The 17,095-nt window shown below is 43.4% G+C and overlaps 1 protein-coding gene across 2 annotated transcripts in view; it reads left to right on the top strand.

Moving 5' to 3' along the window:
* Nucleotides 1-17,095, top strand: part of ncanb (neurocan b) — a 204,089-nt gene that overhangs the window by 160,050 nt on the left and 26,944 nt on the right. For both annotated transcript variants that reach the window (XM_085773893.1, XM_085773892.1), the window contains one exon: nt 9,146-9,259. In XM_085773893.1, the coding sequence (XP_085630019.1) occupies nt 9,146-9,259 (114 nt within the window). The remainder of the gene's footprint in view (nt 1-9,145; nt 9,260-17,095) is intronic.

Raw genomic sequence — 17,095 nt, 5'->3', positions numbered from 1 at the left:
TTGGTGGGTTCGTCACAATGAGAAACCCCCTTCAGATTACATGAAGTCATTTGATCCATTGTTAATATGAAATATTGATTAGAGCAGCCTTAATGCATGTTGTTGTTGCCATGGGCAATAGTGTGTGGGAGCAGAACGATGCCGTTGCCCTAAAGAGTTAGAGGTGGGAGGCAAGAGATTCACTTGGCTACTTTGGTATACACATTCACACACACAAAAGAGACATCTATTCAATTCATGTTTACAGCTGTGGGTATCCAGGTTGTAAACACACACAAACACTCAGTGACGGTGGTCCAGGAGCTCCTTCACTGCTCACTCCTTACACTAACACAAACACATATATACATTCACGTCAACACACAAAAGTCATTTTGCCTCATGCTCGTCAATGCCGCTGTACGCCAGAACACACAGCTACATTATAGCTGTTGACACAACACAACATGGTCCATTGAGTGGGCATGCTGTTTGGATGAGCTGTGGTTCAATAGAAAGGTATCCATCTTTGTAGAAGGGCATGGAAATGTCAATGCCCCTCAGCTAGCTAAAGGAAGTCAATCATCCAGGGTCTTGCACAATGAGAGATGGCAAACACAAAGAACCTTTCAGCAAAAACCTTTGTCTGACAAACATTTCCATTTCAAAGCCTCCATTTTACAGGATGTCATGTCGATTTATTTTTACATAATGTCGGCCGTGGTTTGGAGGCAATTAGGAGAAAGTAAAAAGGGTGATGAGATCCGTCACTGCCGTCGGTTGATAACGGGGCAGACTGGCACCCTGTGTATTTGCAACTGTACGGGTGTGTGATTGCTAGTGCGCAGCCATGAATGTGTGTGTGTTTTTTTTTTTTCAAAGCTGACAAAAAAGGCTCTTCCTCTGTTGCATTAATATTGTCCCTTCATGCCCTCCATACCACCTTGTCAGATGTGAAGTCTCTGGGTGGCATTTACTGGTTCAAAGGTTCCCTCTGTAATTGATCACACTGCTGTTTGATCTGTACAGCTGGCATTTAGTCTACAGAGAAAAATGTGCTTTTCCAGCTCTGTTAGGACAAACTGGCTTTCAAATGTCCATGCCTGCCACTAGCTGCAGCTCGGTGTGGATGGATTATGTACAACATAAAATGAGATTTTCTTTGCTCACCTTCGACACTCTGCCTGTGACTGCACATGTTTACTTCCTCGATGAATTGACACAATTCAGATGTGTTTTTTTGCAAAGAAATGCGTGGACAGTAATACAGTACAGTTTAGTTCTTGTCATCTATGGACCTTTTCCATTGTTCTTTGTCTGGCCATCCACATTTTCCTCATTAGTGCCTTTTTTCCTCTATATAACCCTTTCCTGACTCTTCTCTTCCCATCTCTTCACTTAATGAAGCATTTTTTTTGTTAGGGTTATTCACAATTGGCCTAAGCAATTATGTCTGAGACATTTTACAGAAACAGCAGTCTCACTCCTGCAGACGTTTTCCCTCGAATGTTTAATAGCTATACAGAAAATAAAAGCCCAACGCAGTACTAAATTTCATTGCTCCACTTGTTCAGAAAGTCATTTAGTTGACAGGTAAATAGCTGCAATCTTGACCCTCTCAATGGATGTTTGTAGTAGTTCTAGCATTTAAAATGGGCAGCCAGCGTCTTTACTCTCTCTCTCCACTGCACTCAAGCCACAAACACCTAAACACAGGAATAGCAATCACTTAAAATCACATGCCAAATGAACCTCTTAAGACTGCCACAGAGGAAATTGTAGCTATTTTTGTGTCAAAGCCAACAAACACCAAGTAAAGAATATCTCAAATGCTTCTTGTTTTGACATATTCTTTTATTTGATGTTGAGGGTGAATATTTATGAGTAGTTGAAGAAGAGAACAGGGCATTTTCAAAACAGCTTACCGCACAATCAAAGAACAATGACCAAGAGAAGTCAGATGGTATTGAGTTTATTTTAATGAGAAGGAGAGGACGGATATGAATAGATGTTTGACACTGTTGATCTGTGAACAGGCTTTCTTTCTGCAAGTGAATACCTATATAAATAACATCACACTCATCGTCATATTTTTGGTTTCTGATATAATGTCTTCTGACCTACTTTCACTGATCCACTATCATGATTTATGACAGTGCCTGTAAATAAATAGTCAGTACAAAGAATCAAATCATGTTTCTCATTTGATTTTAAAGAAATGTCTTCAAGCACTCATCAAACTCATCTTTTATTAGCCTGTTAAAGGTGCTACCAGGGAATTAAGGGGATTAATTTCAAATGAAGGGAATTAAGTCAAAAAGTCTTCATCATTTTTGGATAACATTAAAGATTAATAATTCAGTCTAGTGTTGCAGTATGCCTTGACCTAAATAACTCTGTTTTACTTTTTTTTTAAGCTCAACAACAAGCAAACACAAAACCAACTCAACAGAAATGGCCATAGAGAAGCAATGTTGGATGTTTAGAGCTGTAATGTCAGTACATCTCTACTCTACATCGCTGCAGCAAAGTCTTAAAGTCCCTGGCTATTGTTCTTTAATGGAAAAAATCATGACTAAATAAGTACAAGACAGTAAGTTGAACACTCAAAAGCCCAACTGATCTGCCTCATTGTGACAGTGTTTGTATTTGAACCCAAGCTGCAGTATATGGTGTAAGAAATGACCAACAACATAAAATTCATTTAAAACTAATTCATGCTACAGTAAAAGTCTTCATGTATGATTTCAACTGAGTATCCTTTATCTGGAGATGAAGGAGCCTCTGGAAAAATGTGCCACTATTAGTATTAATTCTGCTTCATTATTTGAGCACAGGATGTTCTCCACATCCCATTTATTAAACGTAAAAGTGGAGTTTGTAATGTGTAGAGTTGAATCCAGTTTGACCTTCTGAAACACTTTATATTTAACAAAACAGGATGGCAGCAGAAATGACAGAATGGGCTCTAACCGTCTCATACTTACTAGACCACTAAAATAATATACCTTGATTGAATGCATGCTGGTCCCTGGCTGAAATATTGATTCCTCTCTCTGGGCCTTTATTACCCTCGAAGTGGACATTCACTGCCAGATTCTTCCTGGCTAAACCCACAAAGATTCATAGCCATGAAATTGCTGATTGCAGTTTAGGTCTTATTTATAAAACGGAGAAGGAGCTGTTTACGTTTTATTTGGCCTCAACATTCACAAACAGCGTGGCCAGGGTGAGAATTAAAAGCATAAATCTTATTGTTGTAAAGTAGAAAAAGACCCTCCAGAGGTGGCGGAGGCAGAGACAGAAGGACGAGTGTCCGAGTTGATCTTGGGCTGGACATAGCTTCGGTCGAGTACGCAGGTAATAGGAATTTAATGTGATCTATTGAACCTGACAAATATTCCCAGAAGGGAAATGGGGAATGGCTGGCTCAGGGCCTTCTCCCATCTGTTTTCTGTTTGCTCTCTGTCCCTTCAGTTGCCCGTGTCTCTCTGTCTCCTCCTCTGTCCCTTTTCAATTATTCATATCCTGGTTTTGACACATGCCTGCAGTGAGCCTCCAGATATTCTGTCAGCTGACACCTTCACCAGTTTGTCTGGCCGCTATTCTTCGCTATATTCCTCGCCCCCTCCGCATCTCTGCATCCTCCATCCCCAACCTCGCCAGCTCTCCTCAGAGAGGTGGAGATAAACAACAAGAGCAGGTTACATATTTATCCCGCAATCAAACGTTTTCCGTTCAAACTATGTATTTTTCAATCAGCGGTGAACCACGTTTAAACCTCAATCTCATATTTGTGTCTACTCTGCTATTATGTTAGCCTCATCAACTTTTCACAGTCATTTACAGCCTCTCCCAACAGATTCAAATGCATAATGCTGGCTCAGAGAGAGGCTGGTAGCATCAATAGTGCGTTAGCTGCACCCAGCAATTACCACAGTGGCTGGCACCTGCTTATCCCCCATCCATTTCTCTGCCAGCAGATAAGTGGAGCGCTGCTCTCCTCGACTCCCTGGAGACAAGACTAGTGCCCAGGCCTGATTCTGTTGTACTGGGGACTGAGCCAGAGAGTGATGGACACACATACAAATGCACAAATACAGTCACAAACACGCACACACTGCCACCTGCTTAAGTTGGATGGGACTCTAATTAAGCCAGTTGGGCAGAGTGGACATTGAGTGGACTTTGAGTGGACAGGCCTGCTGCGTTCTGGCCCTCATGGCAATATCTGAGGAGAGCAAAGGAAGGTAGGAACACTTATATACTGAGGAACCGTTGTCGCAGCCATATGGTAGATACAGCATCACTGTATCATCTTTTATTAAAGGGATAGTTCACCCAAAATTCAAATTTCACTCATTATCTACTCACCCTCATGTCGACTAAGAGCTGTGAGAATTTTCAGAGTCCTCCGTTCCTTCTCTGAGTTATGGGGGGGTCCGCGCAGCAGTATTTGTCCATATAATGGTTGTCAATGGATACCAACTTTCTTCGTCCAAAAAGACACACCAAAAAACATCCAAATACATCCATACTGCTCGTCTGTAATGTCCCTCTTGTATTGAAGAGGGACATGAACATGAGAAATTGTTCCGCCGCATGATTTGCACTGACACAGGAAGAGCAGTGAACCGAGACACTGGGAGCTTCCACTACAAACAAGCTTAAAATATAGACTTATTTAATTTTTTTCGGAACAATTTCTCATGTCGGGGCTTCAATACAAGAGGGACATTACAGACGAGCAGTATGGAGGTATTTGGATGTTTTTTGGTGTGTCTTTTTGGACGAAGAAAGTTGGTATCCATTCACAACCATTATATGGACAAATACTGCTGCGCCGACCCCCCCGTAACTCAGAGAAGGAACGGAGGACTCACAATTCTCACAGCTCTTAGTTGACATGAGGGTGAGTAGATAATGAGTGAAATTTGAATTTTGGGTGAACTATCCCTTTAAGGCAGTTACTTACAGTAGATGTAGCATGAAAATTAAAACCACCTTTCACTCAAAAAACATTTGTCCTATGGTATAAAGATGTAAATTATACTCTGGTTCACCTGCTATGTAATGGAGACACTGTCTTTATAAACACAGCTTTTTTAAGCTTTTCTAAAGCAGTATCAAGTGATATATCAGCATGTCCACTTATTGACTTGCCACTCTTTTTTGTAATCAATACACTCAAGTGTACAAAGACCCCTGCATGCTTAAATCCACAGCTACTATGTTGTTTCTTTCAGTTACTAATCAAGAGCTCCATCTCATTAACCTCTCATGGGTCTGAAGAAAATCTCATTAAAAAACTGTGAGCTTGAGTCCCAAGGCTATGAAATTGGTTAAATTGGTAATGAAAAAAATATCTTTAAAGGTAGCACAGTTACGGTTCATTTTCTTTCTGAATGCTAATTTTCTAAAGCACAACACAGGTTCAAATGTCCCTTGTTTTATACCGTTTTGGTGTTTAATTTGTCATGTTTTGTTATCAATAAGAGGCTGCTAGAATTACCACAGATGAAGATTTACATCTTCTCTCTCATGCTTCTCCTCACAGCCTATCAGAGAAGAGACCTGAGGCCTCTCTTCTGATTGGCTGACCATTCTCTGAGTTATACATGGTTAGACCAGCCACAGAAAACAGATTATAGCCTACTACTGTTGCTTGGAAAGAATTCTAAATGAAAATAGCAGTCAAATGAGCTGAACTGGCCAAATTCAAACTAAAATGATCCAGCTGGACCTGGTGTGGCGCTATACGCTGGAGCTTTGGGCATTTTTCCAGTGCAAACTGCTGGATCATCTCGTAGCATCAGCGTGACCGTCTGCAGTGTTGCAGTGTCCAGATCCTCTGTAGGAGTGAAGCCCGCTGCTCCTACAGCTCATTCTCCCTGGCTGCCAGACCCTCCGGACAGACCGCTGCTGTGCCAGCCACACATGCTTCCTGCAAAATGTGACACCAATGGGAACATTAAGAAGCCGGGTGATCAGGCAGCTGGTCTTCAGTCCAAGTGTAACTCACAAAACAACAGGACAAGTAATCCAATAAGTGTTATAAGAATGGTGATTATAGATTAAACATTTGGAGTTTGGAGTTCAGTGGAGTTTGGATAAAAATGCAGCAGATTTCAAGCAACCATTTCCTACAAGGATGGCTGGTGGGTCCTAGTTTCATTATGGCATCACAGTGTTAGAGAAATCTGGACAGCTTGTTTTAGTGCACACGTCCCTTTAATGATTTTTACTGTAGTATATAGCAACCAGACCTGCTTTATTATAAATAAAAAAAGGCATGTGAATATCACATTCTACAACATGGGACCTTTCCTATAAAGACTGGCGTGCTCATTGCAAATCGTTACATTTCATTCATAAAGTTCTTCAGACATCTGTGAACTTGAAGAGCTGAAGGTCACTCTCCAGCATGTTCCAGTGCCTATAGTGCCACCATGTTGGTTCTCCATCACAGATGATAATAAATGCATGCCTGCTGCAGCCGCTCTAATGGCGGATGTTCAGAGCTGTGCTTTATTGACCCCAGTGCTCCTAAAATGCAAGGGGTTGTTCAACTCTTTACCCCTGTGCACCAGCGCTTAATGAGACCAGATGCTGCCTCATATTAGACCCACTAGCTTTTTTTTTCAAACAGCTGTACTGACAACCTGCTCATCTGTTGGTTCACAGTGAGTGCAGGGGAAGAGTGGGGAGGGGGGTTATTTTCAGTGTCTAGCATTCATCAGACAGCACATTTCAATTACACCACAGAGAATCATTCAGGGATCTGTGTTCATGTAGTCATATTTAATATCCTACGTTTGAGTCACGCCATTTTCGCCATTCATTCATTCTGTCTGTCTGTACCCAAGAAACACTTCAGGTAAAATGTGGAAATTGTAGGGTTTCACATGTTTGGAGAAATCGTGTGTTTGTACCTGATCTTAAACACAGCAATAAGAATTTTAAAAAATGGGGGGCATTATTTACGCATTTGTGCCCTCAGACCTTGGCTTGGCACTTTAATTTCCTCAAATAAGTTTTGATGACTTGACGCCCGGTTGGACTAAAATGCTGCTGTTTGTCCTTCAACTTCAACACCACATCATTTAACGCCATTAACTCAGTGTGGCCTCCCCTCACTGCAAAGCACTGTGATGAGTTGGCTCAGGGAGACTCGGGCCTCTTGTGAGGCGGCCGCAGATATTGTAATCAAAACTCATCAACTATCCGACTGAGTGATGTGATGTGAAAGTGGTGATGGGAAATTGCAGTGCAACAAACAGCAGTTCGTGCACTTCACTAATTAGACCCAACTTTTAATCTCATTACTGCTGTCAGTCAGAAACTACAGTACTAACACTGAGACAATGCTACTGGTGCTGATGTAGACATCATCTGGGGTATTTTTCACCTCACTCCCTCACCCTTCCCAAAACCTAAGGATACCATACAGCTGTTCAGATTCACCACTGTCATACTGACAAACTGAACTTGGTGTATAAAACCAGTAGAGTGGCCTTTTTTTCTTTCTTTTTTAGCTAAGAAGTGATAGAGTTTCTGCTATTGCTGGCCTTGAAAATAAGGACCTGACTTCCCCTTGATAGATTAGCTTAACCAGACTTAAAACTCATTGTCAGTTTTGTTGGCGTGGGAGGTGTTTTCTCTCTTTCTATGCCTGCTTTGTTATTTTCTTTTCTATTCAGTATTTTTCCCACCCCAATATGAGTCAGACAGATGAAGACAGTTATACATGGATACTGTACAAGCAGATACACTAAACCAACACAAATGCCATCTGAATCCGACTCCTCTGACTGGGTCTCTAGCTTCTGCAGCAAATGCAGCCTTTGATATCAGCCAGGGCACCAGTGATGAAGCTGTCACACTGTTTTATCCAAACAGACTCTTCTGCCCCAAACGCTGCCGGTCTCCAAAGCCCCTCTAATCCAACTCTGAAACTTGCCAACGTCCTGGACTCTCATCACCTCTGCTGTGTCCGTTTCCCCGTCACCCATGTTTTGATCACCTCTTCCTCATCAACTTTTTCTCATTCTTTTCAACCACCTCTATCGCCGACATCTTCTCTCACTCTTTGGACCTCCTCCCGCATTCTTCCTCTCCACCCCTCCCCTTATAACCTCTTGCGAAGGCCCCAGGGACTCAGTCAGTTGTTGTGATGGCAGAGGATTGTGGGATAGCAGCTGCAGTATTAATGATTTTGCCCCTAGGCTCAGATCAGCCAGAGAAATACAGTTACCATTTTTCAACCGAATGAGAACTCTAACCCCTACGACGCCTCTGTGAAATGAGTTTGCTGATTTGCATGTTTAGAGTTGATTTTTACATTACAGCTAAAGGATGCATTGTTTGACCACTTTAGCCCGGTCTGATTTTGAGACTGGGTTTCAATGGCGCTAGGTGTAATATCAATGGGCTATTGAAACTTACTGTGTGACCAATATATATAGTATATGTGGACATGTATTGACATTATGATGTGTAAATTCTACGTGCCGCTGCTGACCTAGGGAGCTATCTTGTATTGTTGTGTTGTGTATTTGTTTGTAAATATTTTTTGTGTGTTTTCTGTTGTATTTGAACATGGATTGTATTGTATAGGACATAAATTGCATTGATACACTGTAAATATGTTGTATGGACCCCAGGAAAAATAGCTTTGGCATTGCCATAGCTAATGGGGATCCCAATAAATCAATCAATCAATCAAAGCCCACAATAAAAAACAGACCTGCTCATGCTATTGTAGCCACTCGCAAAGTAGCTCATTTTGGTGCTGAAGAGGCAATCGTCCCTCTGTCTCTTAGCCTCCGTACACTGCCTCGCTCTGCATGGCTCCAGTTTGACAGAAGAACTGCGGCACGTCCCGAAAACACATTGCAATTAGCATCATGTGCTTCAGTGCATCCCAAACCGATCACTGATGAAGCTCAATCAATTCGCTTTAATTATAACTTTCGCAGAAACACCTCTAATCTCTCCAAAAGTTTGATCTCTCAGGGGTTTGTTCAGTAACAAGCTGTGGCAGGTACTTTAAAAAGAAGCCGCTTGGAAAGAGCTGTTTGTGCGTGCGAGTCTGCATGCGTGTGTTTACATGCACCTGAGTCACCCCCCTTTCTCTTCTCTCTCCCACACCCCCTCTCTCCCCCAGATATTGATGACTGCCAGTCTAATCCATGCCAGAACGGAGGAACCTGCATCGATGAGATCAACTCTTTTGTGTGTCTTTGTCTGCCCAGCTACGGAGGAGCTACTTGCGAGAAAGGTAACTATCTGGATGAAAACACCACTGTCTCATCTTATTCAATGATTCACTTCATAAAGAGGTGTCTATTGGGTGGAGGCAGAGTGGAGAGGGAGAACAAAGTAGCACAAAAGTGTATTGATGTAGGAGGAGGAAATAGTCTGGAAAGAGAAGATGGCAAAAATTGATAAGAAGAAAAAAGGGGGGGGGGGTGAGAGGCATGAGACAAAGACGGTGGAGAAACAAGGTGATGTGAGAGTGGGAGAGCAGGTGGAGGGAGCAGGGTGAAGATGAAAAAGAGGGAGAGGGAGGGAAAAGAGTGTGAAGATGTGGTCCAGGAGAATGAGATCATGCTAAAGGATGAGGATGTGGAGACGGAGAGGGAGAGGGGGAGAAAACAAGGAGACTGGAGGATGGAATTATTAAGGATGTATAAATCGAGACAGTGGAGAATGAGGCTGTGGATGTAGACAAAGAGGTGGAGGAGCAGACAGAGGGGGGAAAGGCGAGGAAAACCCTGTGGAATAATGTATCAGTTTTATACATAACACCTGCGTCCAGCTAGTTTGGACTCTCATTACAGGAATTCCCCTGTGAGAAGGGGGTTGTGAGAGAGGCTGCTCACAAACTGCATGTTACATGAAAACATGGCCGACAAGTCCGAGCAAAACAATACTGAGGAATACCAGCAGGTCATTGTTGTGTTTTTCATTTGGGTTTTTGCCTTTTAAACTGCAAAATTACTACCTTAAAGAACCTGAGTGGCTTAATCAGTTTTTACTTGGACTTTACGTTGCCATGCAGACAAAGAAAAAAAAATCTATTGTCCTGTTGTGCAAGAAGATGAAAATCACTGCAGGTTAAAGTAAACAAGGTTTTGTGACAGATGAGAAAATGCTTCTAGTTAATAGACGCTGAGTAGAATAATTGGAAAGAAATGCAAATGAGCAAACTATTATGTGCCAGTCTCCTACTAGGTAAAAAAAAAAAAGCCCCTCACCTCAAAAAGACGATGAATAAATTAAACTACAGAAATTAGACACTGATAATTGCAGATTTTTTAATGAAAAGTTGACAATGACAGTGACACTTAAGTATTAAAAAAAGGCAGAATTCTTTCAACTGTGGGGCACAATTCCCTGGGGTGGAGCAGGAGGATTGAAAAAGAGGGCACAGAAATGTGAGGCGTGAGCCACGATTTGAAGAATGAAAAATGTATGCTCCTCCGTGGAGTCATCACTCAGTCACATCTGAGCACACAGACGTGAGCCACATCTTTTTAGATTCAACTTGACTTACACTTTCCAAGGATATCATCATCTCCCGTGTCCATCGTGAATAAAAATCCAGGAATCTGCTTTGAAATCACTGATGAAAGAAACTCCTAACAATCCCAGAAGTTGTCCAAGAAGTTTTCTTCAGTGTCAAAGTAATCCAATGCTGGCCGTCTCTATATCCATGGCTACGCTGCAAACAGAAAGTCCTACTGGCTAGCAGACTTTCAATGGCATGTATTAGCCAAATATAAATCATAGGCAAAGAATTCAAAATGAAGGATGTTGAGCTAGTTTACCTGGGGCTTGCCCACAGTGGCAGTCTTTGAGAAACCCTGCACTAAAGGCACAGGGAATAATTCACATTATTCAGTATTTCAGTCTTTACTATATTAAGCGTATAGCGTTAGTTCTGGCAGGCCATGACGTCAAGCTCTAATCAGCACAGCGTAACTGTCTTCACCTGTGCAGGTCAGCTGATGGCTCAGCTGACTCCCCTATTGGGGAACTGCATTCAGGGCGCGCTGTTTAAACTGCTCTAGCCCGACGTCACCTCCCTTGCTGCTGCTGCTTCCTCTGCCGGCTTTTTTGCAAGACGGGCTCCCGCATGAGGGAAGGATCGCTGGTTGTGTTCGTGCTCGCCCTGCTGCTCCCGATGTCGTCGCCCCGTCCACGATGCGGACCCGCGGCGGCTGGCGCGGTGTCGTGTCATGGGGCTTCAGCGAAGCTCTGGAACGGAGGACGCCGTCTGCGACGACGGGGGAGGGGGGCTCCTTCTCTCCGTCGGGGCTCTCACCTGGCAGGTGGGGGCGGCGTCACACTCAGCTGTTCCATTGACCGGCGACGGCTGATTCCGGGGCTGTGGAGTTTCTGTTTGCCAGCGATGCTGCCAAGCGGTCGGAGCGTCACACAAGGAACGGTTTGCTTTATTCTTAATTTGCGCTGGGTTTCAACCTCCATAGCGATAATACAGAATCATATTTGGCATTGAATTATTCACTGACGCAGCTCATTTTGCGGGTTTTGGGGGGTTCGTCTATTTCCTTTTAAATGGGCTACATTTGTTTCCAACTTAAATAGCCTCCTGACATCTCTTGTTGCTAGAGGGTCAGGGATTTGCCGGCGTGGTCGTTTTGGGGGGTTTTCTTTGCTCCCTGTTTTCTTGTCTGTAACAACATCTATTGCACGTCTGTCCGTCCTGGGTGAGGGATCCCTCCTCTGTTGCTCACCCTGAGGTTTCTCCGATTTTTCCCTGTTAAAAGGGTTTTCCATGGAGTTTTTCCTCGGTCGATGTGAGGGTCTAAGGACAGAGGATGTTGTTGCGATGCCGTGTGGAGCCTTTGGGTCGGGCTGTTTGTGGAGACGGGCTGTACAAATAAAATTGCCTTGCCTTACTGCGCCTGTCAATAGAGCATTCTAGATGCACAAAAAGCTATGAGCCTTTCATTGTAAATAATTGATTTAATATTATTATTGTTATTATTATTAATAATGGTTATTATTATTGTAAAAATTATTATTGTTAAGAGGTAGCGTGTGGCTTATTCCCTATTAAATTTTATAGGCAAAAATTAATTCCATTCTAGATAGCCTCCTGGCATCTCTTAGCAGAGGTTCCAGGATTTGCCGGTGTGGTTGTTTTGGGGGTTTTCTTTGCTGCTGCGCTCCCTGCTTATGCCGTTCATGATGGCTCGTGAAGGGCAGGAAGGTGCTCTTCCTGCCTCAGGCTTTCCACGCAAGCGCGTGGAAGAGCAGGGGGTCCCAGAACAGTACCATACCGCCAAATTAAACTGTGCAAGTAAATAAATATTATTTTGACATAGTGGTCCTGACAGAAATTAAGCGTATAGCGTTAGTTCTGGCAGGCCATGACGTCAAGCTCTAATCAGCACAGCGTAACTGTCTTCACCTGTGCAGGTCAGCTGATGGCTCAGCTGACTCCCCTATTGGGGAACTGCATTCAGGGCGCGCTGTTTAAACTGCTCTAGCCCGACGTCACCTCCCTTGCTGCTGCTGCTTCCTCTGCCGGCTTTTTTGCAACCCACCTCCGCCCCAGCTCCTCCTGTCATTATATCTTGTTGGTTGCTCTGCTCTGTCTGGGTTTTCTTTGCTGCTGCGCTCCCTGCTTATGCCGTTCATGATGGCTCGTGAAGGGCAGGAAGGTGCTCTTCCTGCCTCAGGCTTTCCACGCAAGCGCGTGGAAGAGCAGGGGGTCCCAGAACAGTACCATACCGCCAAATTAAACTGTGCAAGTAAATAAATATTATTTTGACATAGTGGTCCTGACAGAATTAGCAATACTCGTCCAAAAAACACAAACTGCACATTTCCTAAAACACCAGATTTAAAGTAGCACAAATACATTTTAAAGACTAAAAACAAAGCATACTGTAGTCTTACTCTCTGGAATGATGGAGAATGTGAGATTTTTAGGGAAGGAAAAGGTGAGTGAGAGAACAAAGCTAGGTGGAGGTGGGTGAGATCTGCAGTGAATTACACAAGCCCATAAAACCGAGTTCCAGTAGTCCAGTTCAACCTTTGACCTCATCTCTCAGAAGAGCCGTGGCTTTGAATATCTGTCTTTTCTCCGTGTGTCTGCCCTCCAAGGTCGGCTTTTTACAGCTTTGGTCTGGTCAGATCTGCGACACAGAGGGCAGAGCAGTCGATACAGAGGAGAGGAGGAGAGTGATGCCAGAGAAAAGCAGAACAGAGCAGGACATTTTACATTTCATACAAGCTGCTGTGGGCGAGGCAGGATCTAACAGAGAAAATGGCATGTTTGCTGAGCTAAAAACAGTAGGGGTAGGGTTGGAGATCTCTTTCTTTTTTTACTGAATTGCTTAAAGGGACACTGTGTAAGTTCTCCTGTTATCTATTCACGAAAATCGATTATTTTGTTCAAAAGTATGTTTTTCATTAATCAGTAATCACCCCCATCAACAAAGTGAAGTGTTCCTTTCAGCTCTGAATGAGCCGTTCATATCATTCATATCTCCATGGAGCGGGTAAGCTCGGTGCTGCTGCCATGTGGTGTCTCCATGTTTTTACCTTCAGTGGCAGCGTGACGGTAGGAAACCACGGAAACTCAGTGGAGACACCGGAGCTGTCGGCTCAGGTCGAGGTGGCGTCTGTGAGAAGTCACCGCGGTAACGCAGTGAGGAGGAATGGAGCGTTACACTGATGCTGCATTCAGGTGCAGTCGGGCAGACGGCCGTCGCTAACAAACCAGATGTCATTTTAGTCACAGAAGTGGAGAAAAAGCCGGTAAAACGTGGGTCAGGTCAACAATACCACATTGCCATGACAACATATTGTCACGTGTATTGTTTTGCCTCGTGCTGACGGACCACTTGTTTACATAGAGGCTTGTTCATGCCGTTACGTGCAGCTGCTGTCGTCTGCCCAATTTCACGTGAATGCAGCATGAAAAATACGATTGAGTTGCTTGCAATAGACAACCGCAACGCTAGATGGGAGGAATTCCTACACAATGTACCTTTAAAATCCTATTCATACCTCGATTGCAACCAGGGAATTAAATGCTTTTTCACAATGTTTTTTTAAAAAGGCAGTCTAATCCTATAAAAACATCCTCCAATCAGGCGTTACCTTCGCTGAGCGACCCAATGTAATCACAATGTGGCTACTGTCGCGTGTAGCAGGGCTTCACTGCAGCATCGCGCTCTGGAGGCGTGGCATCAGAGAGAAGTCTGAGGGAAGGGGCTTGGACTTTTGAATTGTGTATTTTCAAAATATAGCCTGCCAGAACTGTTTTTCCAGGATCTCCAACCCTACAGTACCTTTAAATTTTGCACTTTCTTTGCTGTGTGTGTATGTGTGCTCCCAGTGCCGGTTGGTACACCAGTCTCGCTCACGCACATCAGCTACTGACTCATAACGTGACATTTCTGCTGAGCTGACTCAAGAAAAGCTTCTCCTCCCCTCATTACATCTCCACTCTAACATCTGCTACTAAACTGTCAATTCTAGTGGTTTCCATCCTGGGGCTATGGAAGCCACAGGATCGGCATAAATTTGAGTAAGCAGCCACAAAATGATTAAGTGAATAGGAGAAGGGAAAGGTTTCTTTTCATTCTCCCAAACTCGACTGTAAACTCATAAAACTCATAAAATACTGGCTTGTTCTCTCTTAAGGAAATCACTAAATTATACAAACGAGCTACTTTGGGTTTGATTTAGTGAACATAAAGTAGTGATTTGACATATGATGATCACTTTACTCGTCACAAAGAATCCTCCTCTGTCCATGAAGACAGGCGTATTATGACTTCAATGGCTCTCTAGTGTGAGAAAAAACCCTCATGATATCATAGTGATGTCATCAGGGTTATATCAGCAGTTTGGAAACTAGACAGTTTTAAAAAGAAAACCTGATTTAGGCATTCACATTATAGAGCTTGATCTGTATTCAGGATATTTTGGCTTCCTATTTTTCTTGTGCAAATCCACCAACTTCATGGAAGTGCAACACCAGATTTGTAAGTGCTCCTTTAATCTTTCTAGATTGCCGTTAACTCTTCGTTGCCCTTTTTGATCTTGCATCACTGCAAACGTTACTTTGGTAACAGCTTGTTGTGGTTTCCATGTCTTTATGGTTGCCTCTTAAATATTCATGCCCCTCCCGGTGGTAGCGCTCATGAATAAATAAACAAACAAAAAGCAGCACCAAACACATGAGAATTTAAATGTAGAGATTTAAGTGTGACTCACTCTCTGACAGTTTAAACCACCTTAAATGCACAGCATCTTTGAGTCAGGGCACATACAGTACTGTATGTGTGAGATGAGAGATGCCATCGTTATGAATCCCACAAGTTCTGATGTTACCAGCCTTCAGTTTTTCATGCACATGCCGTAGTTTGTGTGTCTTCCGTCTTTCCCAAACACACACACACACACTCACACGCCTCACCGCAGCGTGCCTCTGGTTTGACATGCGCTGGAGCTCTGCGTACGTTTCCTCTCCCGCTGCGTTGCTGCCTTCATGGCTGATTGGGAGCAGCAGGTCTGATTGTGTAAATCCAAAGTCTCTCTTTTCCTGTCGCTTTTATCTCTTGTCACTTCACGTTCACAGAAATATAGGATTCTGCTGTGAAAAGTACAATTCGCAACAGGCGTCGCTCTGCCATTTCAGCGTGATCTCAGTTTGATATCCAGAGGGAGGTCTGAACTGTGACACGAATGGTGGAAATGAACCCATTCGTTCCACCCAGGCTTTTTCATCCATTTAAATGTCATCCAATTGGTCTCTGTCTCACTAAAGTGGTCTAGTTCTCTCTGTCTCATTTGCCGTGTGTGCTCGAGTACGAGTGTCTGTGTTTGTGCACGTTCAGGTGTATGCACTGTGAGCTAACAACCTCGGATGCTGGGTAGATATGGTCCGCTGCTGGCTCCCTCTGGCCTGTTACCATGGTGATCCCATCTGAGAGTCAATAATAGTGAGTTGACAAGGCTGAAGTCATGCAGTGAATGTGGTGAGACAGAGGAAATGGCTAGTTAATTTGCAGTTTTTTATAATCATGGTGTTTTTGTTGGAAGAGATGAATCCTTTATTATGTCCTTTATCCTGTTGTTAAGTGTGTGTGCGTTTTATACACACACACACACTAGAAATTAGACCTCTCCATTTAACCCTTCCCTGAGTAGCAAACACACACACACACACTGCAGAGCACAGCGAGTGCAGCCTTTTTGTCGGGCTTCTCCAACCGCTGGACCATGGTTGTGTATTTATTGTTAACGAGGTTGACTTTTTAGTCTGTAACATGACAGTTTTTACACATTAATGATGGCTCTCTGTCAATAGCAGAGGCTTTCAGCGCTGTCGGTGTGACTTTAATCATCAGCTCTGTAGTCAGAGCCGTGCAAAACAACAGAATTCATCCTTTTGCCATTGTTTTTTCAAAAGTTCTCTATCAGTAATGAATGGATATTCGTTAAAAAGAATAGGCTGTTGTAATTAGAGCAACAAAGACATCAGTCAGTTGCTTCACTCTCATCTCATCCCAGCTCTGAAACTGACTGTCGAGGCTCCTGCTGTTTTTTTGGTTTGCTGCCTAATCAGCTGAGGCAGAGACCAGAAAGCATTAGCTGCCTCCTTCCCATCAGCTTCTCTCCTCCGGTCTGTCTTTTTATCCATCGTTCACGCCGCAATTCATTTCCCCCTCAGTCTTTCTAGGGAGAAAAACGACATAATGTGTGCGAGTGAGAGTGTGGATTTGTTACTTTGCTATTCCACTATTCCACTGTAGACACCTTGTTTCATGTTGCCTTCTCTCTCTCTCTCTCTCTCTCCCTACCTTTCTGCTGTCACTCCCTGCACTTCTTCTATCTTTTTGTGCCTCTCATCTCTGGTGCACTGCAGGAGGCTTTGTCACACTTTGTGAGTGTGTGTTTGTGTGTGCGCGGCGCACATCTGTGTCAGTGCATCTGCTGCCTTGTGTGTGGATGTTTGTGTGCTGCTTCTGTGAAGTTAGAGATCTTTCAGTGAGCAGGCCTCCACACACACACACAAATACATATGTTTAACCTTCATTGAAATAATGCATTTCCTAACCACCAA

This window comes from Trachurus japonicus, chromosome 4 (assembly GCF_045865225.1).
Source record: "Trachurus japonicus isolate A0001 chromosome 4, Traja_1.0".
In the NCBI taxonomy this organism is placed as follows: Eukaryota; Metazoa; Chordata; class Actinopteri; order Carangiformes; family Carangidae; genus Trachurus; species Trachurus japonicus.
Note: the sequence above shows the minus strand (reverse complement) of the source record. Positions and strands in the feature narration are given on the sequence as shown.